Raw genomic sequence first — 22,802 nt, 5'->3', positions numbered from 1 at the left:
AGATTTAGGACTGAATTGAGACGGAACTTCTTCACCCAGAGGTTTGTAAATTTATGGAATTCCCTGCTCAGTGAAGTAGTTGATAGTACTTCAATAAACATTGTTAGAGCTAAACTAGATTTTCTTTTGAACAGTAAAGGAATTAAGGGATACAGTTAGAGGGCGGGTAAGTGGAGCTGAGTCCATGAAAAGATCAGTCATGATTTTATTGAATGGCGGAGCAAGCTCAAATGGCCAGATGGCCTACTCCTGCTTCTCGTTCGTATGTTGTTATGTTCTTATAGCAATATTACTTTTACTAACTTCCAGTCTGCTAGGATTGTTCCAGAATCTCGGAATAAATGCTTATTGTAAGAAAAGACAGTGCCTAGAAAATGGGCTGCTTTGTCCTGGATGGCGTTGAGATTTTTGTGGAAATTATTTCGTGGGATGTGGGTGTTGCTGCAAGGCAACTATTGCCCTTCCCGCGTTGCCGTGGAATGGAATGGTTTGCTGGGTCATTTCAGAAGGCAGTTAGAAGCCAGCTAAATTGCTGTGGGTCTGAAATCACATGTAGGTTAGACCAGCAGATGCTGAGAGTGTGTTGCTGGAAAAGCACAGCAGCTCAGGCAGCGCCCGGGGAGCAGGAAAATCGATGTTTCAGGTCAAAGCCTTTCATCAGGAGTCTGGAATCTGGCCCGAAACGTCAATTTTCCTGCTCCTCAGATGCTGCCTGACCTGCTGTGCTTTTCCAGCAACACTCTGAACTCTGAGCTCCAGCATCTGCAGACCTCACTGTCTCCTAAATAAGGATGCTATTCTCCCTTCCCTAAAGGGGATTCATGAACCAGATGAAGTTTTTATGACAATAGACAATGGTTCCATTGTCAATTTTATTGACACTAGCTTTATATTCCAGACTTATTGCAGTGAATTCAAATTCCACCAGCTGCTGTATTGTCACTTGAACGCACATCCCCGGAGTTATCCTGGATTACAGGATCTATCACTGTCAATAAAGCTGCATTCCTCCAGGTCTCCTTGTTACTTGCTGATGGTAAAGAGGTTTCATGGAGTCAGGAGCTGAGTTAATTGCTAAAGAGCTCTCAAACTCTTGTAGCAACAGTTTTTATGTGGCTGGTCCTGTTATTTTTCTGGTCAGACATGACTCTCCCAAAATGTTATATGACCATAAGAAATAGGATCAGGAGTAAGCCATTTGGTCCCTTGAACCTGCTCCACCATTGAATTGATGGCTGATCCAACATTCCTTACATCCACGTTCCTGCAATTTTTTCCCCAAAACCCTTGACATTGATGGTGTAGGGACTTATTTCCACACTCTGAAGTAAGCACAAAGATGCTGCTTTAAACCAACTTTGCAAAATGTTTTAAAAATCACGTTTCCTGGAGCACATTGTCAGCCACTTTTACAATGTTGTTTTCCTTGGAACAATGATCAAAAGCAGATATACATAGAGGTTTTGGGTACTGAGCTAGGGGGCAATGTTTTGAGAAACATGTTTGGATTAGAATGACCAAAACTTATGTGAGGCCAGTGCAGCAGAGAAAAGCCAGGCCTGTGAAGAGAAAATATCAAACAAATCCCTTTTTCTGTCTCTCTCTGTCTCATGTGATGTGATCCCAGAAAGTCTCCAGTAACAACTAGCTGTCTTCCAGTCTCTGGAAATCCTGTTAAAGGCAGAATAAAACACCTTCTCAGACAGTGAAAAGACAAATTCTCAAACAGTGAGTGAAAGAGAGCATCGATGTATAAACAACTTTCTGTCAACAGTAAACAACTAAAAGGAATTGGAAGAAACCAAAAAAAGCAACTCATTGATTCCTGTGGTCCAGTTATGTGCTATTGAACTGTTTCCCTGCTTTGATTTCCTTTGCCATCCGTTAATATTCACGTCTTTGTCTTTCTGTGCCTGTTTGTGAAGTGGGGAAGGGGAATGAATTTCAAACAGATAAGTTAACATTTCATATTTTCTAATTGCCATTGATTAAAGTCGAATTGTTTATAATAAGCAGCCATTTTCTTCTTAAGAACAGAAACCTGTGAGTGTTTTATTTTGATGGTTGGGTAAATTGGGAATTTTGGACAATATGACTAAATCTTTTCATGTTTATGATGGTTCTGGAAATAGTGGGGCTTGATTTTACATGATAGTAGTGGAAGATTCAGAGATGGTCATGACTTCTCTTTTATTGGAGATGGTCATGCCTGGGAATTCTGGAGTGCAAATGTTAGTTTCCACTTGTCCAGCTTTTTCTGCTTGTGGGACCATATGAACTCAATGTCTGAGAAGTTATGAGGAGTTCTAAGTGCAGTGTGATTGTCAGTGAATATCCCTACTTCTAACCTTAAGGTGAAGGGAAGGTAATTCATGTGCAGGTGAAGATAGTTGTAGATAGGACGTTATCCTGAACGACACCTGCAACACTATCCTGGGGCTGTGGGCTCTTCTGGCATAATAGTAGTGTCCCTGCCTCTGAGCTAGGAGGCCTGGGTTCAATTCCCACCCACTCCAGAGGTGTGTCACAAAATCTCTGAATGGGTTGATCAGGAAACTATATCCTGGGGCTGTGACTGGCCTTAAACAACCAAGGTCATTTTCCTTTGAGCTAGGTATGACTCCAATCAATGGAGAGTCTACCACCAATTCCTTTTGACTTTAGTTCTGCTCCTTGAATCCACACTCATTCAAATACTATCCCAATGTCAAAAGCAGTCACTCTCACCTTATCGCTGGAGTTTAACTCTCTTGCCCATGTTTGGACAAAGGCTGTAGTAAACTCTAGAGTTGAGTGGCCTTGATGGAATTTAAACTGACCATTGGTGTGCAGGGTGCTGTTTTGTAAGTGTAATTTAACAGTGCTGTCAGCTGCATCTTCCATTGTTTCGTGATGATTGAGAGTGATGGCTGGAATTGATTTTGTCTCATGCTTTTTGTGGACCTTTCAAGGGTGAAATTTGGAAACACGTGCTCGCACAAAGGGTGATGGAAGTTCAAAACTCTCTTCTGCAAATAGTGAGTGATGCTTCATCAGTTGTTAATTGTAAATTGGAGGTTGAAAGAGTTTTGTAAACTTGAGGGACATGATAGCCTCTCCCAGGTCCTATTTTCCTAGTATCACAGTCGCAGAGCTTCCTTCTATGATTATTGGTCCTCAAGCCGGCAACAGTGGTGTAATTTCTCTAGATCCATTAAATACAGCATCAGTTGCTTCATTTTATTTTTCAGAGTGAGACGGTGCTTCTGAATAAATTGGATGGTGAGGCTTTGATGAGTGCCGAAAACTCTTGCAACGTTAGCTCTTCGCCTGACAAGCCCCCAGGTACCTTGACTTCATTGCCTCGGAGAATCCTAAGCTGGCCTCTGCAGGCCACCAGGGTGCTGCTTGACGTCCCCAGGCGCCTGTCTAACTGGATGCATGGTGTTCTGCATGCCACTAGCTGCCACTTGAGGGACAATGCGTACAACTATAGCTACCTGTATGAGTTACTAAGTTTGAGCGTGCCTCTGCTGTATGTGCAATATGAAGTCCTTCTACACATGTGCCAAGAAGCAGACTCCTCAACAGACCACCTGATCGAATGGGTGCACAATACCCTCAGGGGGTTCAAAATGAATTGAAGTGCCGTTTACTTAGCCTGACCCCGCTTGATGTTCGTGTATGATTGTGCAGGTTTGATTTTAATATAAGGTGACAAAACACAATCGTACTGAAAGTTATTTATTTAAAATTGAAACCAACAAATCACTGTATTTTGCAGCATTGGACAATCAAACACTGTATCAGGTACACAAAGGATTTTTGCAATACTGATTTACAATTTCAGCAATAATGTTTGCAATAATCATGTTCCCAAAATTCCCACAGTTTTTACAAGATTCAAATTGATATTGTTCTTTAAATTGTTTACATTTTTACATTAGACTCATTTGTATGGAAGGGTGTAAAGATTTTTTAAATTCCATGACAGAAATGTAAAATCAGAAAAAAGAATCCAATGACTATAAATTTCCTCATTGTTTACTATCCTAACCAGTAAGAGAAGTGAAAGTACCTCTAATGAACAATGTCAGTTTACTTATTTAGGCAGTTATCATCATTAAAATTAGTACAAGGTCCAGTGTAATTAGATAAAGGTTTTAGAATTGGCAAGTTGTCCAGCTGGCCCTTTATACAAACACTTGACATTTTGATGATGTCTGATATTAGCTACAGATTACCAAGATTTATCAATGTATGTTTACATTGCAAGCATACTGTTGGTGTGAAGCAATTTTCACCCACACTCATGCAAAACTGGTGGAAAGGCAACCTGGGGTCAGAGCTTGGCTGAGTTAGAGTCAGACTCCTTTTCCATCCCGCTAGACTGTCTGAAGGGTCATTCCTGACCCTGGATTTTAGTTTAATTTATGTTATAGCTGCAGCTTTAGCTGCAACGTGAATCCACTTTTGTCAAGTGTAATTGCAGCAAATGACTTCTGTTTTGTTGGTAAACAATGTGACACTTGTGAATGATTTTAATATTGCTGTGTAGCTTTATTTGAAGCAACTGTTATGACATGTTCCTTGTGCCTGATGCTGTGGTTGCCTTTTTAACTGACCAAAACCTCGAGGTCTGTGCAATCATTTTAAATTGTTGTTACAAGTTGTTTTTGCAGAGTCTGCCAGTAGAACACTTGATCAGTATTTGATTGCTGGAGTGTTGTGTAAAAGGACTACTCAGCCAACAGACAAAACAAACCAAAATCTAACAGTCGTGAACTTGATCCGTTCGAAGTGTGGGGGTTGAGCTGCCTGGAATCCCTCTTGTTGCTATAGGGTAGGCAATGAGAGGTTGGGATTCCATGGTGGGAATCAGAATAGGATCAACTTATATCTGGAATTTTTGGTAACAGATTGCAATCAGAATTTGCACTGGCTAGATCTGTAGTAGATGTGTTTTTAAAGACTGTATGATCATGAGAGACATCTATTATCAGTGCCCTCCTGTTTACCGAGACTAATTCAGATTGTACTGTGTTTTACAATCTTGTTCTCTTTCTTTCTTTGCCTGCCTTCTCCTGTTGCTTGCAATTTGCTGCATCCCTCATTATGCTGCAAGGTTCTGAGTAGATTTACTTCTATGTTTATGGACTTTTCATCAAACCTGCACAACTCATTGTACTCTGTGCCAGCAGACAATGCACGAGTCTGATGGTCTTTTTCATTACTCTCTAACCTCTTGGCATTCAGTAATTGCAGCCTTAACCAAAAACAAAATGAATAACTTCCACGCCTTTTGAAGTTTTGAAAATAAAAAGAAGACTTTAGGAATAATTGGCCAAATTACAACTTACTGGTGGATGCAAAAGCCAATTACAAATTCCTGTTACCACCCTGTTAATAAAATTTAATAAGTCTTTTCAATATACTTTAACTTTGTTTTAAAATCAAGGGAAGTCAACCATCTTCTTTCAGAAGCATGCAAAGCACTAATTGGATGCAAGACTTAACTTGTATATCTTTTAATAGTAACCATGCTTCACTGCAATGTTCTTTTAAACTCACTATATTATGATAGAAATGCAGGATTTAAACAAGCTCTATGTTCTAAATCAGAAGAAAAATTGTAAAAAAAAGAATGATCTTCTAAATTTGAAGAAAAATTGAGAAGAAAGAATACTTTACCTAAGATTTGCATTCTGAATTTGAAGAAAATAAAATAAAATGGGGAAAAAAAGTTAGATTTTTTTTCCTCCTAAATGTACTTTGTTTCTGGGCAGCCCTTTAAGTTTAATAAAACTTCCAAACTCCACTATGTGATAATTAACCGTACATGCATTAGGTGAAACTCCTTGTTTTAAGTGCAAATAAAGTTGGTTAGCTCCCTCCATTGATTACTGGATTAAGGAATTTCAGTTGTCCATACTGGGCACACTCATGCTAAACATCTTTGACTCATGTTCCTCTAGACAGCTGAATTTCAGTGATCTGGGGCTCTTCCTAAGTTAACTACAGTCAATCCTGTGATATCTTCCTCAGTGACATGAATATACCAAAGCGCCATCTGTATGTGGAAAGAGATCCTGTTTGATTTTAATGGACTGACTAGGAACATTTTAACAGCAGAAGCACTGTGTGTACTAACTGACTAAATGTGCTCGCATTATCCCATTGCATCCTTTTTAATAAAATAACTCAACCCTTTTATTGCATGATCTGCAAAATGCTCATCTTGATTTACAATTAAACTTATTTCCACTTTCAAGCCAGTGCACTATATATTTTCCGATATCTTCTGTTACAGACTCCACATACCTTTAAAGGATGAGAATCAAAGGCTATTTAATCCCAATTCATCTGAAAAAGGTTTAACAGAAGGGTTCCTATTTCATAACAGAATGCAAATAAGGCAAATGTTTGTGAATACGTTTTTTAAGAAAACTGTTTTTTTTTTAAGTTTCACAATCAGTCCTGTATTTTGCACATGATGGAATGTGTCAAGATTTATTTATGAAACCCAAGCCTGTAAGCGTATAATAAATTAAAATAGATGCTTTGTAAAGTATGCTCTGTCTCTTTCTCTTCTTTCCTGATAAATTTGTTCTGCTGTAAGTTACTCTCCACACCTCGCTCCTAAAGTCATGGGTGAGCTCTTAATTTCAAACCATCGATAACCGCGAAACGTTTTTGTATCAGGCTTCACCCAAAGTGTCACAAAACTGTGTAATGTTAGCCTGAGATTCAGTCATAACTTGGTATTTGTTCAGTTAACAAAACATGTAATGTCACTGTTAAAATTGTAAATGGGTTAAATTTGGCCAATGGTAATTTGGTGCAGCCAAAGTCCGATATTTAACATGAATTGCACTCCAGTATCTATAACACTCTTTGAACCCTTCCGACCCATTCCCACACATTGAGGAAGATTCCTTGTTACTGTCACCCAACTCGAATCGATCAATTCAGACTTGACATTTTCAGTTATTTGATTGCTTTACTGAGGATAGAGTGCCACATCTTCACTGCCCTATGATTTCAGTATGTAAGGACAGATGCTTCAATTTATTCGTATCATCCCAATCCCATTAGTCACCAAATGCCCTCATGTGTCTATCCTTAGCATGAATCAGTCTTTCTGTTTACAGCTGAATCATGAACCAGTGAACTCTTATTTCACAAATTGTTGCTAGCTGACTGTTGATCTCCTAAGAAGAAACAGAATTGAAATTGAACAAAAGAATGGCCTGCATTTCTATGGCACCATTCATGCCCCCCAGGACATCCCAAAGTGCTTTAGAGTCAGTGATATAATTTTGAGTTGTAGTATTGGTCACTGTTGCTGTGTTGGAAACACAGCAACAAGTTTGCATAGGGGAAGATCCACAAGCAGAAATGAGATAAATGACCAATCTGCTTTTGCAGATATACTCTGTCAAAACCAGCTGAAAAAGATCAGCCATTTTTTAAATGTGCATCAACTTTTAAAAACATTTTACAGAATTAACATTAAGTCCCCCCAGACCATTTGGCTAGGCACAACATGATATTGGTCTTGTCTGTTCCAGTACTTGAGAGAGTGTTCCCATATATTGACATTGATTGAGTGATAACTATTGGCAAGAATGCGAGTGCAAATTCTTCTACCCTCCTTTCAATTGGTGGCTGTGATAGCTGCTAAATCCACCCAAAGGGCAGAGAGGATCTTGATTTTATATTTCATTTGTTAAATATAAACAACAATAGCTCAGATTTTCTCAGCACTGTTCCACCAATAGTGCAGTGCTCCCTCAGTACTGACCCTCTGACAGTGCAGCACTCCGTCAGTACTGACCCTCTGACAGTGCAGTGCTCCCTCAGTACTGACCCTCTGACAATGCAGCACTCCGTCAGTACAGACACTCTGACAGTGCAGCGCTCCCTCATTACTGACATTCTGACAGTGCAACACTACCTCACTACGGACCCTCTGACAGCGCAGCACTCTCTCAGTACAGACCCTCCAACAGTGCAGCACTCCCTCAGTACTGCCCCTCCTACATTGCAGCACTCACTCAGCATTTCCCCTCTCACAGTGCAGCTTTTTTCAGTACAGTTAACACTCCTGTAGTGCTCCAGTGATAGTGCAATTCTCCATCAATACAACACAACATTTGTCTTCTGAAAGTACAATATTCCATCAGTACTGCCCTGCAATTGTATAATTTTCATTCATTGTTTCACCACCAACAGGGCAGTGTTTCCGCAGTACTGTTCCTCCAATGTGCAGTGTTTCTCCCATAACAATGCAGTATTCCTTCAGTGTCGCATCTTTGAGAGTGCCATCCCTTGAGTGCAATGCTCCCTCAATGCTGCTTCTCAGTATTGCCATGATAGTGCCTTCTGACAGTGCAGCACTGCCTCAATGTTTCCACCCAGCAGTGAGGTGTTCCATTAGCAGGACACTGGCTGTATTGGCCTGTACTTTGTGCTTAAGTCTTGGAGTGGAATCTGATCAGGTTTCATTTTGATCCATCAGCCACTGACAGTTTTAAATTTTGTATGTTTATAACATTAAGCCTTAATGGCTGCTCACCTCAGTATTGACTCTCCGACAGTGCAGCACTCCCTTACTACTGACCATTGTAAAAATGTGCGAATCCAGGATTTTTAAAAATGCCTTATAGTCTTAACACTTTGGCCTACAATTGATCTAACTTGACGAGACAGAACAGCTGAACAATGCCTTAAAGATACTGGCCAATCTTGTAGCTATTCCAGTGACAAAATGATGAAAAAGGATAGACCAAATAAAATTATCAAATGTTTTGAGCAAAATTCTTCCAAATTTGTCACATGTTGAATAGGAGTCATGACTGAATCTGAGGCTCCCCTTGGCCCGTCACTCTTGTGACTGTATCAGAACTAATTTGTGCTCACTCACGTCTTCTAACAACAGTGGTCAAGAGTCCTCTGTTGTTATTAATCTACATTGCTTTCCTCCTGATGCAGGTGACCTTGGTGGGGTGTGCTGCATGAGTTGCCTCCAAGCAGCTCGGTATGATGTTTTTACTGATGCAGCTCTATTCAATTCTTGCTTTTGGTTTGGGGATTTTTCTTCATGAACTTCCTCTGCTGTGTTGAGAGAGCCACGAGGAATCTTCTACAAGTAGCTCTTTGGAATGTAGGTTTACCCTTGTGACAGTGAGTGTTTACGCAGGATGTAAATCATAGGATTGTGTCTGTGTCAGCTCTTTGAATGAGCTATCCAATTAGTTCCATTTTCCTTCTTCCTACAGCTCTACAAACCGCAAATATTTAATCCAAATTATTGTTGAATGTGCTTCCAACTTGATTAACTCATATCGCCGATTCTTGCAACATGCTGAGTATAAAGGTTTAACCTTCTTTCCCTCCTATATATTGTGTCCATAATCCTCACTCTTAAGTCCTTATGTTTTCACCATCTTGTCACTGGAAACAGTGCCTCCTTATTAACTCTATCAGGCAGTTTGTAGCCCCATTGGCTCGATGGGTTGGTATGCAATGCAGCGTGATGCCAACAGTGAGCATCAATTCTTATACCAGCTGAGTCTCCTTCTCAACCTCTCCCTTCACCTGAGACCTGGTGATCTTCAGGGTTAAACCTCCACCAGTCCTCTCTCTCTCTCTCTCTCTCTCTTTCGGATGAGAGAGTAGTCCCTTTGGTCTAGTAAGAAAACTTTACTTACTCTATCACAATATTGAACAGATCTGTTAAATCTCTCCTCCTTCCAATGGAGGTGAACAATGCCAGCTTCTTCAGTCTCTCCATATAGCTGAAGTTCAATGAAACCATTACAATGAATCTCCTCTCTAAGACCTGAGGCTCGTTTCTAGTTTGAGATGACCCGAACTCGATGCAATTACCCACGCACGATGGTTCCTTGATTATGATGTTGACCACAGGAGGTCGTGAAGGCTTGTGGGTCTAGAGGAGACACACCCCGAAGACTCAGGGCCATTCAGAGTGAAGAATAACTGTTGGCCTTAGCAGTACTGTCCACATCCTGACAGAATATGAACAAAGCCGCCACTTGATTGCAATGAATAGATTTATTTCTGAACTTAAGGAAAATAGTAAAAGACCAATAAATTCCAGAGGATGGAGATTCAAAGTCCGAAAGAAGTGCAAGTAGTTCACAGGAGTAGAAGACTTCAATATTTTAATGTTAGTTTTCTGGGAATGTCAGTTAATGATAACACACTCACGCAATAAGGTTTGTGTAGAGTTTTATTATATAACTTGTGAATTATGCAATTTTGATTAAACCCGTGGAGTCTGCAGTCAATTGAAACATGTATGAGACTCAAACAAGCCAAAACATTAGAAAGCCACTCCTGGTGAATCCTTCTTCCTTTATTTCCAAAATAATTGGTAAAAGGATTCGAAGGGAATTTGAGGTGATTTTTTTAATCGCCTGAAGGATGACATGAGTCTGCCTGAATTGTGATCTAAAGTAGAAACCTACATCACATTGGAATAATTAGATTAGATTTAGATTAGATTACATTACAGTGTGGAAATAGGCCCTTCGGCCCAACAAGTCCACACCGACCCGCTGAAGCGAACCCACCCATACCCCTACATTTACCCCTTACCTAACACTACGGGCAATTTAGTACGGCCAATTCACCTGACCCTGCACATCTTTGGACTGTGGGAGGAAACCGGAGCACCCGGAGGAAACCCACGCAGACACGGGGAGAACGTGCAAACTCCACACAGTCAGTCGCCTGAGGCGGGAAGTGAACCCGGGTCTCTGGCGCTGTGAGGCAACAGTGCTAACCACTGTGCCACCGTGCCGCCCACAATATTTGGAAATATATTTGAAGTGCAGAGCTGGAAAGCAGGAATAGGCTGTAAAGCCTTTTTTTTCTCAGATAGCACAAAAATGATGTGTCAAATGGCCTTTTGCATTGAAAAGAAGTAATCAAAGAAATTCTGTGTTTGCCATTGGCACAGCTGTAAGAGTTGGAATAAGAGATTGATACAGCACAGAATGAAGTCATTCCCTTGAAATGCCTTAGCCAGCTCCATAACAGGGCTTTCGAATTAATCGCACTCTCCTGCAAATTTCCTTTTTTAAGAATTAATCTGGTTTAGTTTTGAAAGTTACTGTTGAATTTGTTTCCAAACACCGGGCAACTCCTTCTGAGCTCCCTTCAGCAGATCTAACTCGAACATTTCTTACAACTGTTCTACACTTAAATTCTAAACTGCACCTGTATGCTTTACTGTGTCTGAGGTTTTTTTCACTCTATGATCTACTATACTGCTCACAAGCAAAACTTTTCACTATATTTCAGTACACATTATAATAAATCAAATCAAGAAGATTTTATTCCTCATCTTCAGAGATTTGGTGCGTAGTCAATGGGCTGAATGGCCTGCTTCCGGACTTTAGGTATTCTATGATCTCCCGAAGGTACTTTTGCCACTGACCTTTAATCTGTATCCTCTGACTATTGGTGCCCCAACTAGTGGGAATAGTTTCTCTTGTGTTTTTTTCTAGTCTACAACCTACTGAGCTTGGCTTTAACAAAACAAATTCCACTGAAAAACTAAATTTTAACAGGAAAGATTGCTTACTAAGGAGGTGAAGGGTAGTTTAAGGGTTAAATAAGAAGTTTTTAATGTTACAACAAATAGTAATAGGTCTGAGGATAGGGAGTGTTTCTGAAATCAACAAGAAAACTAAAAGGTTAATTTGGGAAAAAAATCCAAGCATACACCAGTTAAAAATATAAAAATAGATTGAGATTTATACAGATATAATAAAATGAAGAGAGTAGCTAAACAAAACATTGATTCATTAGAATCAGAGACAATAGAAATGACAAAAAAAAGGTGTATGAACAAATATTTTATGTCATTGTGGAAGTCACATATTCCATGTCAACCAGCTGGCAATGTGAGGTGCACACAAGGGAAGAAATTAAGGGAATCAACATCAAAGAAAAATATTGGAGAAATGAAAGGGACTAATGTCTGACAAATTGTCAAAGCCTGATAGCCTCAACTGTCAGGCTTTAAAAGAAAGGCTGCAGAGATAGTGGAAACTCTGGCAATAACTTTCAAAAATTCCTTAGAATCATGAAGGGTCCCAGCAGCTTATAGGTTAACAAATATATCTCAACTATTTAAGAAAGGAGGAAGAGAGAAAACAGACCAACATTTGACAGAAAAGCGATGAAGTCTGTTGTTAAGGAAGTTATAACAATGTATTTAGAAAATCATAGTGTGGTACAATAAGACCTAATTACATGGTTTTATAAAAGGGAAATCATATGTTTGACAAAACACATTGGTGTTTTTCAAGGATGGAACGACTAGGAACCAGTGATGTAGTGTGTTTGGGTTTCCAAGTGTGAACACCAAAGGGTAATACACAAGTTAAGGAATCATGGAGCTGGAGTGATATATTGGCATGGATAGTGATTGGTTAATGGACAAGAAGCAGAGAATTTGTAAATCATGATGTGAAATATCATAAGGATCAGTACTGGGAGTTGACTATTATAATCTGTATGAATGACTAGGACAAAGAGACAAGAGTGGTGTACCTAGGTATGCTGATGATATAAAACTAAGTTGGATTGCAAGCTGGATATAAAGAGGCTATAAAGAGATATAGAGTGGTTAAGTCCAGGGGAACATGACACAGATAGTATGGGATTTTTCATTTTGGTCAGAAGGATAGAAGGGCAAAATATTTTTTAAACGGCATGAAACTTGCAAATATTGTTGTTCAGAGGGACTTGGATGTACTTGTGCGAGCAACGCAAAATTGGCATTCAAGACCGGAAATCTGGAATGAGACTAGGACCTGAGGGCACAGCCTGAGAGTAAAGGGAAGACCTTTTAGAACAGAGATTAGGAGAAACTTCTTCAGAGAGTGATGAACCTATGGAATTCATTGCCACAGAAGATTGTGGAGGCCAGGTTGTTGAGTATATTTAAGATGGAGATAGATAGGTTCCTAATTGTAAGGGTTACGGGAAGAAAGCGGGAGATTGGGCTCGAGAACTTTATCAGCCTTATTAGATTAGATTAGATTAGATTACATTACAGTGTAGAAACAGGCCCTTCGGCCAACAAGTCCACACCGACCCGCCGAAGCGAAACCCACCCATACCCCTACATTTACCCCTTACCTAACACTACGGGCAATTTAGCATGGCCAATTCACCTGACCCTGCACATCTTTTGGACTGTGGGAGGAAACCGGAGCACCCGGAGGAAACCCACGCAGACACGGGGAGAACGTGCAAACTCCACACAGTCAGTCGCCTGAGGCGGGAATTGAACCCGGGTCTCAGGCGCTGTGAGGCAGCAGTGCTAACCACTGTGCCACCGTGCCGCCCACCTTATCAGGCTCAATGGGCTGAATGGCCTAATTTTTGCTCCCATGTCTTATGGTCTTTTCTATTTGGAAATGAAGTAGCATGTTGGCTTTATTGCAAATATTGCACTACAAGAGTAAATGACAAGATTACAACATTTGGCATGATTGTATAGGGCTTTGGTGAGATCACATCTGGGATGCTGTGCAATTTTGGCCTCCATATTTAAAGAAGGATATATTTGCGTTAGAGGGAAAATGTTCTAGATTTATCTGTGAGAAGAGAATGGTGAGAGGTTGAGAGTAAATTGGGCCTATACAATCTGGAGTTTAGAAGAATGAGAGGTAAACTCCTTGAAATATGCAAAATTCTGAAGCAGTTTGACATGGTAAACATTAAGAGGTTGCATCTGTTGTCTGGGGAATCTAAAACATAGTGGGTTGGGTTTACAGTCTCAGTATAAAGAGCCTTTCATTTAGAACAGATTTGAGGAGAAATTCTTTGCTCAAAAATCTGAGAGTTTTTGGCATCCTAGAAGATTATGGATGTTCCACCATTGAATATATTTAAGGTTGAGACAAACAGATTATTTTTCTGTCAGGGAATGAAGAGATAAGAGATGCAAATGGAAATTGAATCTAAAGATCAGACATGACTGTATCGGATGCAGAGCAAGCTTGATGTATCATTTGGTCTCCTCAATTCTCATTACTTATATTCCTTTATCTTTTATGTTGTTAATCACAGTTCCTTTAATAAGCACCTGGAAGCTCTTGGACAAGATGTTCTAGAGTTCAGAACCTTGACATCAGGGTCAGTTATGCATCAGAAATCCACACTGTGATGAAAACCTGTGAAGAGTTGATAAGGAGAGGCCAGTGGATATGATTACTTTGACTTTCAATAAGGTTGAAGAGAAGAGATTATCATGTGAAGTTAAAGCACATGGGATTTGGTGTAGCATACTGACATGGATAGAGAGCTGATTGGCAGACAGGAAACAGAGAGTAGGCGTAAATGGGTCATTTTCCAAGTGGCAGCCAGTGATTAATGAGGAGTTGCAGGGATCAGTGCTTGGACCCCAGCTTTTCATAAAATGTACTAATGATTCGGATGAGAAAACTATTTGGAATGTTTCCAGATTTTCATACCGGCTGGGAGGGTGAAATGTGAGGAGGATGCAGAGATGCTTCTGCGCTTTGGACAGGTTGGGTGAGTGAGAAAATGCATGGTAGATGAAGTATAATGTGGAAAAATATGAGGTTATTCATTTTGACAGCAAAAGCAGGAAGGCAGAGTATCACCTGAATTAGATTGGGAAAAGGTGGCGGGGGGGTTGCAATGAGACCTGAGAATCCGTGTACATCAGTCACTGAAAGTAAGCACAGATTTGAAGCAGTTCCTTATTCCTGCTTTTTCCCCCAGATTCTATAATCACTTTATCCCTGAGGAATAGACTTACTCCTTCTTGAAAACGTTGTGTTTTGGCCTCTACCACATTTTCTGCAGATAATCGACAGGGTCACCATGAAGATGTTTCTCCTCATCTCAGTCCTAAATGGCTTACCTCTTTATCCCTAGACTGTGATCCCTGGTTCTGGACTCCCCACTCATTGGAAACATCCTTCTTGCATTTACCCAGTTTAGTCCTGTTAGAAGTTTATACGTTTCTATGAGATCCCCACAGCACCATTCTTCTTACCTCCAATGAACACCATCCCAAGAGAACTGGTCAGTACCCCCACCCCAGGAATCAGTCTGGCAAACCTTTGTTGCACTCCTAGATTAAAGTGTTGCTGGAAAAGCGCAGCAGGTCAGGCAGCATCTGAGGAGCAGGAAAATTGATTTTTTGGGCAAAAGCCCTTCATCAGGAATGAAGATTGTTCCTGATGAAGGGCTTTTGCCTGAAACGTCGATTTTCCTGCTCCTCAGATGCTGCCTTACCTGCTGTGCTTTTCCAGCACCACTCTAATCTAGACTCTGATCTCCAGCATCTGCAGTCCTCACTTTTACCTTTATTGCACTCCCTCTATTGACAGAACGTCCTTCCTCAGTTAAGGAGACCAAAGCTACATATAATTTTGGACGTCATACAATCATCGCCATTTTTCCACTTCAATTCCACCTGCCAACACTGTCCTGATATCCATTCATTCTCAGCAACCTATTGAACTTTGTCTTAAAGTTAACAAATAGGTGGAATCTTATAGAGGTGACTATGGTCTTAGCTGCAGTTGGAGGAGCTGCTGAGACCCCATGCTGCCTCTTTATAACAGGTCCATACCCCAGGATCAGGAATCATGAATCCCCACTACCAGCCAATCAGAGGCTGGAAAATCCTCTGCAGCATTGATAGGGTGGCAGATGTAGATTCACAGGACCAATAGAATAGAAAAAGATACTTCGGCCTATCAAATCCACACCAGTCAAAACCAACCCCACCAACTATTTTAAACTAATTTTCCAACACTTAGAGTCATAGAGATGTACAGCATGGAAACAGACCCTTCAGTCCAACTCGTCCATGCCGACCAGATATCCCAATCCAATCTAGTCCCACCTGCCAGCACCTGGACCCCATATCCCTCCAAACCCTTCCTATTCATATACCCATCCAGATGCCTTTTAAATGTTGCAGTTGTACCGGCCTCCACCACTTCCTTGGCAGCTCATTCCATATTGATCTACTGAATTGTATGCCTTAGCATTGCAAATGCAATACTAAATTGATCTTAAATTTTATGAAGAATTCTACCTCTACTATCCACACAGACAGTAAGTTCCAGATATTCAGAGTGAAAATCACGCCCTGAGCAAAAATAATTTTCCTCACATTCCCAATAAACCTCCTACCCCTTACCTGAAGGTCAGTCCAAGTAGCGACAACAACAGTGCAAAGGGGAGCGAACCTCGGGTCAACAGCAGTAGCAGAATAAATACCTGAGGAGTGGGGTCAGAGTGAATCTGGGGTGAACAGCAGGATAAATACCTGATGAGTGGGGTCAGAGTGAATCTGGGGTGAACAGCAGGATAAATACCTGAGGAGCGGGGTCAGAGTGAACCTAGGGGTGAACAGCAGGATAAATACCTGAGGAGCAGAGTCAGAGTGAATCTAGGGGTGAACAGCAGGATATATACCTGAAGAGTGGGGTCAGAGTGAACCTAGGGGTGAACAGCAGGATAAATACCAGAGGAGTGGGGTCAGAGTGAACCTAGGGGTGAACAGCAGGATAAGTACCTGAGGAGCGGGGTCAGATTGAATCTGGGGTGAACAGCAGGATAAATACCTGAGGAGTGGGGTCAGAGTGAATCTAGGGGTGAACAGCAGGATAAGTACCTGAGGAGTGGGGTCAGAGTGAACCTCGGGGTGAACAGCAGGATAAATACCTGAGGAGTGGGGTCAGAGTGAATCTAGGGGTGAACAGCAGGATAAATACCTGAGGAGCGGGGTCAGAGTGAATCTAGGGGTGAACTGCAGGATAAATACCTGAGGAGTGGGGTCAGAGTGAATTTAGGGGTGAACAGCAGGATAAATACCTGAGGAGTGGGGTCAGAGTGAATCTAGGGGTGAACAGCAGGATAAGTACCTGAGGAGTGGGGTCAGAGTGAACCTAGGGGTGAACAGCAGGATAAATACCTGAGGAGTCGGGTCAGAGTGAATCTAGGGGTGAACAGCAGGATAAGTACCTGAGGAGTGGGGTCAGAGTGAACCTCGGGGTGAACAGCAGGATAAATACCTGAGGAGTGGGGTCAGAGTGAATCTAGGGGTGAACAGCAGGATAAGTACCTGAGGAGTGGGGTCAGAGTGAATCTAGGGGTGAACAGCAGGATAAATACTTGAGGAGAGGGGTCAGCGTGAACATAGGGGTGAACAGCAGGATAAATACCTGAGGAGTGGGGTCAGAGTGAATCTAGGGGTGAACAGCAGGATAAGTACCTGAGGAGTGGGGTCAGAGTGAACCTAGGGGTGAACAGCAGGATAAATACCTGAGGAGTGGGGTCAGAGTGAACCTCGGGGTGAACAGCAGGAAAAATACCTGAGGAGTGGGGTCAGAGTGAATCTAGGGGTGAACAGCAGGATAAATACCTGAGGAGCGGGGTCAGAGTGAATGTAGGGGTGAACAGCAGGATAAATACCTGAGGAGTGGGGTCAGAGTGAACCTAGGGGTGAACAGCAGGATAAATACCTGAGGAGTGGGGTCAGAGTGAACCTCGGGGTGAACAGCAGGAAAAATACCTGAGGAGTCGGGTCAGAGTGAATCTAGGGGTGAACAGCAGGATAAATACCTGAGGAGTGGGGTCAGAGTGAACCTCGGGGTGAACAGCAGGATAAATACCTGAGGAGTCGGGTCAGAGTGAATCTAGGGGTGAACAGCAGGATAAGTACCTGAGGAGTGGGGTCAGAGTGAACCTCGGGGTGAACAGCAGGATAAATACCTGAGGAGTGGGGTCAGAGTGAATCTAGGGGTGAACAGCAGGATAAATACCTGAGGAGTGGGGTCAGAGTGAACCTAGGGGTGAACAGCAGGATAAATACCTGAGGAGTGGGGTCAGAGTGAACCTAGGGGTGAACAGCAGGATAAATACCTGAGGAGTGGGGTCAGAGTGAACCTCGGGGTGAACAGCAGGATAAATACCTGAGGAGTGGGGTCAGAGTGAATCTAGGGGTGAACAGCAGGATAAGTACCTGAGGAGTGGGGTCAGAGTGAACCTCGGGGTGAACAGCAGGATAAATACCTGAGGAGTGGGGTCAGAGTGAATCTAGGGGTGAACAGCAGGATAAATACCTGAGGAGTGGGGTCAGAGTGAACCTAGGGGTGAACAGCAGGATAAATACCTGAGGAGTGGGGTCAGAGTGAACCTAGGGGTGAACAGCAGGATAAATACCTGAGGAGCCGGGTCAGAGTGAACCTAGGGGTGAACAGCAGGAAAAATACCCGAGGAGTGGGGTCAGAGTGAATGTAGGGGTGAACAGCAGGATAAATACCTGAGGAGTGGGGTCAATCAGAGTGAACCTAGGGGTGAACAGCAGGTTAAATACCTGAGGAGTGGGGTCAGAGTGAACCTCGGGGTGAACAGCAGGATAAATACCTGAGGAGTGGAGTCAGAGTGAACCTCGGGGTGAACAGCAGGATAAATACCTGAGGAGTGGGGTCAGAGTGAACCTAGGGGTGAACAGCAGGATAAATACCTGAGGAGTGGGGTCAGAGTGAACCTAGGGGTGAACAGCAGGATAAATACCTGAGGAGTGGGGTCAGAGTGAACCTAGGGGTGAACAGCAGGATAAATACCTGAGGATTGGGGTCAGAGTGAATCTAGGGGTGAACTGCAGGATAAATACCTGAGGAGTGGGGTCAGAGTGAACCTAGGGGTGAACAGCAGGATAAATACCTGAGGAGTGGGGTCAATCAGAGTGAACCTAGGGGTGAACAGCCGGATAAATACCTGAGGAGTGGGGTCAGAGTGAACCTAGGGGTGAACAGCAGGATAAACACCTGAGGAGCGAGCTTGATTTCATTGAATGAGTTATAGAGTATATAAATTGGAATGTCATTTTGCCCCTGTGTAGAACTTTAGTTAGGCCATATTTGGAATATTGTGCACAGTTCCTGTCACGACACTGCAAGAAGGATGTGGAGGATTTGAAGAGGGTACTGAAATGGTTTACCAGGATGTTGGCTGGTTTGGATGGTATTAGTTATGAGGAGAGATTAGAAAAATTTGGTTTGTTTTCACTTGAATGTTGAAGGCTGAGGGATGAACTGATAAAAGTTTGATAAATTGAGAGGCGTGGATAGAATAAACAGTCTGAGTCTCTTCCTCAGTATAGAAAAGTTCAATTATTAGGGAACATAGGCTTAATGGAAAAGGGGGTAAGTTTCAAGGAGATGTGAGAGGCAGGTTTTTAAACAGAGCAGGTAAGTGCCTGGAGTGCACTGCCAAAGGAGACTCTGGAAGTCGATATAATAGCAATGATTAAGAGGCATCTTGACAGACACATGAATGGGCAGAGAATAGAGGGATACGGACTGCAGAGAGACAAAAGGTATCATGTGTCGGTGAAGTCTTTGTGGACTGAAGTATCTGTTCCTGTGCTGTACTATTCTTTGTTCATTAATGCCTCCATCAAGGGTAAAACTTTCTTCCTATGTCTATGCTCCTGGTAATTTTATACAGATCAGTCATGTCCCCCTGAGTCTCACGTTGGCTGCTGCCAGTACTACACCCACCCGAGGCCTGAGATTGAGGCCCAGTGATGACGGGGTGGGTATTTTGTGGCACGAGGATTGGTGGGGGGAGGGGGGAGAGGCGTTCAGAGCAAGAACAGGAGCCGGCTTTCAGTTTCCCCATTCCAGTCCACAATGCCAGGCACTGAGTAAACAAGATACCACACTTTGTACAAGCAAACATGCAGTTTATTTATTATTCACCCCCGACACACACACACACACACACATACACACACTGCATTCATATCTGCCATGGTAGAATGAAACCCTTCAGCAGCTATTCACTTCCCACTTAAGAGATGGTGGGGTGGGGTGGCCAACTTTTTTGCCTGATTAAGTGCCCCCTGCCACAAAGCTTGCATGGACTAGTGAACAAGATTCTGTCTAATGGCTGAGCACAGTACAGAATTTCTCAACGATTCACAATCCAACAGGGTATCTCTTTCTCATCTCAATCCTAAATGGCCCTGTCCTTTTACAATCTACTCCTTTATTCTAAATTTCCCAGCACATGGAAAAAATATTTCAGTACTTATGCTGTTGAGTCTCTCAAAAGCACAACAAGTTCAAAGTAGATCACCTCTCATACTGGAAAGCTACATGTTGGTCTAGGACACTTCTCCTATACCTCATTGAATGGTGCCATTGTTTATTACCTCATCTGAGAGATAGCACCTTCAACAGTGCTACATTCCTTGAGTATTGTATCAGGAGTGCCCGTCAATTTTGATAAGAGTGCATCTTGAGCCTTGCGACCTAGTTGTATAAGTACCAAGCACTGATCGGAGTCTGACACAGTTCTTAACAACTGAAGTTACGTGGTATGAGGAAGGTTGATCATGTTTCTACAATGAATGTGGCATAAAGAGAAGCTCCAAGTTTGAAAGTTGAAATCCCATCATCAGTGGGAAATCTGGAAATTTATGGAGTGGTACAAAATTATTGCATGAATTGTGCGGGTGCAGGAGAGGGGAGTCTGCCCACTACCATTCTGACCTATCTATAACATCATACACAGGGCTGACTTTTAACACCATCAAGGGCTGTCACTCAGAACAACCAAAGATGAAGATTTCCCTCCCGTTATGAATGTAAAAGCTTACACCTGCATTCTAGATCCACTGGTTTTCAAACAGTTAAGCAACCCAAGGCACTTCACAAAAAAGCTGCCACCAAACCATATTAACAGATATAGAAGTTCCAAAAGGTTGGTATTTTAAAAAGAAGCAGGAGGGAGACAGAGATGTAGAGACACAGAGAGGTTTAAGAAGGGATTTCCAGGGCTTAGGGACTTAATGGATGAAGTTAAAAATCACACACCACCAGGTTATAGTTTGAACAGCTTTATTTGGAAGCACTAGCTTTCAGAGTGCTGCTCCTTCATCAGGTGGTTGTGGAGAATAAGCTTATTCTCCACAACCACCTGATGAAGGAGCAGCGCTCTGAAAGCTAGTGCTTACAAATAAACCTGTTGGACTATAACCTGGTGTTGTGTGATTTTTAACTTTTGTACAGCCCAGTCCAACACCAGCGTCTCCAAATCTTGACAGATGAAGGCACAGACACCAGTGGTGGAACTATGAAAATTGGGAAAATTGAGGGGCCTTGAGTTGTTGAATCACTGTTCTTGAAAGGATGGAGGAAGTCATGAAGATACAGAAGGATGAGGACGTGGACATTTTTTAACACGAGGATGATCATTTGAAAATGGAGCCAGTGTGAGTCAGCAATCCTGGGGATGATGGGACTTGGTGTAATTAGGAGTCATCAGTCCCTGTCACTTCAGAAACAGTGTCAGCTGCATGGAAACCCAAAGCAACTTGTTCTGAACAACCATTCGTGGTTTTAATGATGTCCGCTGCTGTGTGATATCAGGCGTTATGCTGACACTCCACAGAAGCAAGCTTTGTTTTTAATGTGGGTGCAGCAGCCAGGTGTATAAACCCATCAAGTTGGTTTAAAGAGGCAGGGGGCTGAATTATCTCCACTCCAGTCTTGAATACTGTGGAGGGCCAATGATGTCAGTAAACAGTGCATTAGGATATCTCCCTGGCACATTCCCACCTTCAGTGGCAGGTGAGAAAGAAAGTCAGTGCTCCAATATGATGATGGAGGAAAACCTTTACACTTTTAAGAGCTGAATTAAGGGCCAATTTCCAATGGAGATGATATCTGCCTGGCTTTGGAGCAGCCCCCCACCACCCACTCACCTCACTGATGGACTAGAACATAGAAAAATACAGCGCAGTACAGGCCCTTTGGCCCTCGATGTTGCGCCGATCCAAGCCCACCTAACCTACACTAGCCCACTATCCTCCATATGCCTATCCAATGCCCGTTTAAATGCCCATAAAGAGGGAGAGTCCACCACTGCTACTGGCAGGGCATTCCATGAACACTCAACTCGCTGAGTAAAGAATCTACCCCTAACATCTGTCCTATACCTACCACCCCTTAATTTAAAGCAATGCCCCCTCGTAATTGCTGACTCCATACGTGGAAAAAGGTTCTCATGGTCAACCCTATCTAAACCCCTAATCATCTTGTACACCTCTATCAAGTCACCCCTAAACCTTCTTTTCTCCAATGAAAACAGCCCCAAGTGCCTCAGCCTTTCCTCATACGATCTTCCTACCATACCAGGCAACATCCTGGTAAACCTCCTCTGCACCCGTTCCAGTGCCTCCACATCCTTCCTGTAGTATGGCAACCAAAACTGCACACAATACTCCAGATGCGGCTGCACCAGAGTCTTATACAACTGCAACATGACCTCAGGGCTCCGGAACTCAATTCCTCTACCAATAAAAGCCAGTACACCATATGCCTTCATTACCGCACTATTTACCTGGGTGGCAACTTTCAGAGATCTGTGTACATGGACACCAAGATCCCTCTGCTCATCCATACTACCAAGTATCCGACCATTAGCCCAGTACCTCATCTTTTTGTTACTCTTACCAAAGTGAATCACCTCACACTTACCTACATTAAACTCCATTTGCCACCTTTCTGCCCAGCTCTGCAACTTATCTATATCCCGCTGTAACCTGACACATCCTTCCTCACTGTCAACAACTCCACCGACTTTCATATCATCCGCAAACTTGCTCACCCAACCTTCTAGCCTCTCCTCCAGGTCATTTATAAAAATGACAAACAGCAATGATCCCAAAACAGATCCTTGCGGAACACCGCTAGTAACTGCACTCTAAGATGAACCTT

General features: G+C 42.4%; 1 protein-coding gene across 16 annotated transcripts in view; it reads left to right on the top strand.

Moving 5' to 3' along the window:
- LOC122557729 (F-actin-monooxygenase mical2-like) overlaps nt 1-22,802 on the top strand; it is a 296,049-nt gene that overhangs the window by 173,727 nt on the left and 99,520 nt on the right. For 13 of the 16 annotated variants that reach the window (XM_087996423.1, XM_087996422.1, XM_087996419.1 and 10 more), the window contains 2 exons: nt 2,952-3,017; nt 3,231-3,324. In XM_087996423.1, coding sequence (XP_087852549.1) covers nt 2,952-3,017; nt 3,231-3,324 — 160 coding nt within the window. The remainder of the gene's footprint in view (nt 1-2,951; nt 3,018-3,230; nt 3,325-22,802) is intronic. The other 3 variants (XM_087996420.1, XM_087996424.1, XM_087996416.1) reach the window with 1 other exon arrangement.

Source organism: Chiloscyllium plagiosum, unplaced genomic scaffold (genome assembly GCF_037043375.1).
Source record: "Chiloscyllium plagiosum isolate Xiang-an unplaced genomic scaffold, Cpla_swu_hap1 HiC_scaffold_18, whole genome shotgun sequence".
Lineage (NCBI taxonomy): Eukaryota > Metazoa > Chordata > Chondrichthyes > Orectolobiformes > Hemiscylliidae > Chiloscyllium > Chiloscyllium plagiosum.
The sequence above is the reverse complement of the archived record's forward strand: the minus strand, read 5'-3'. Positions and strand labels throughout refer to the sequence as shown.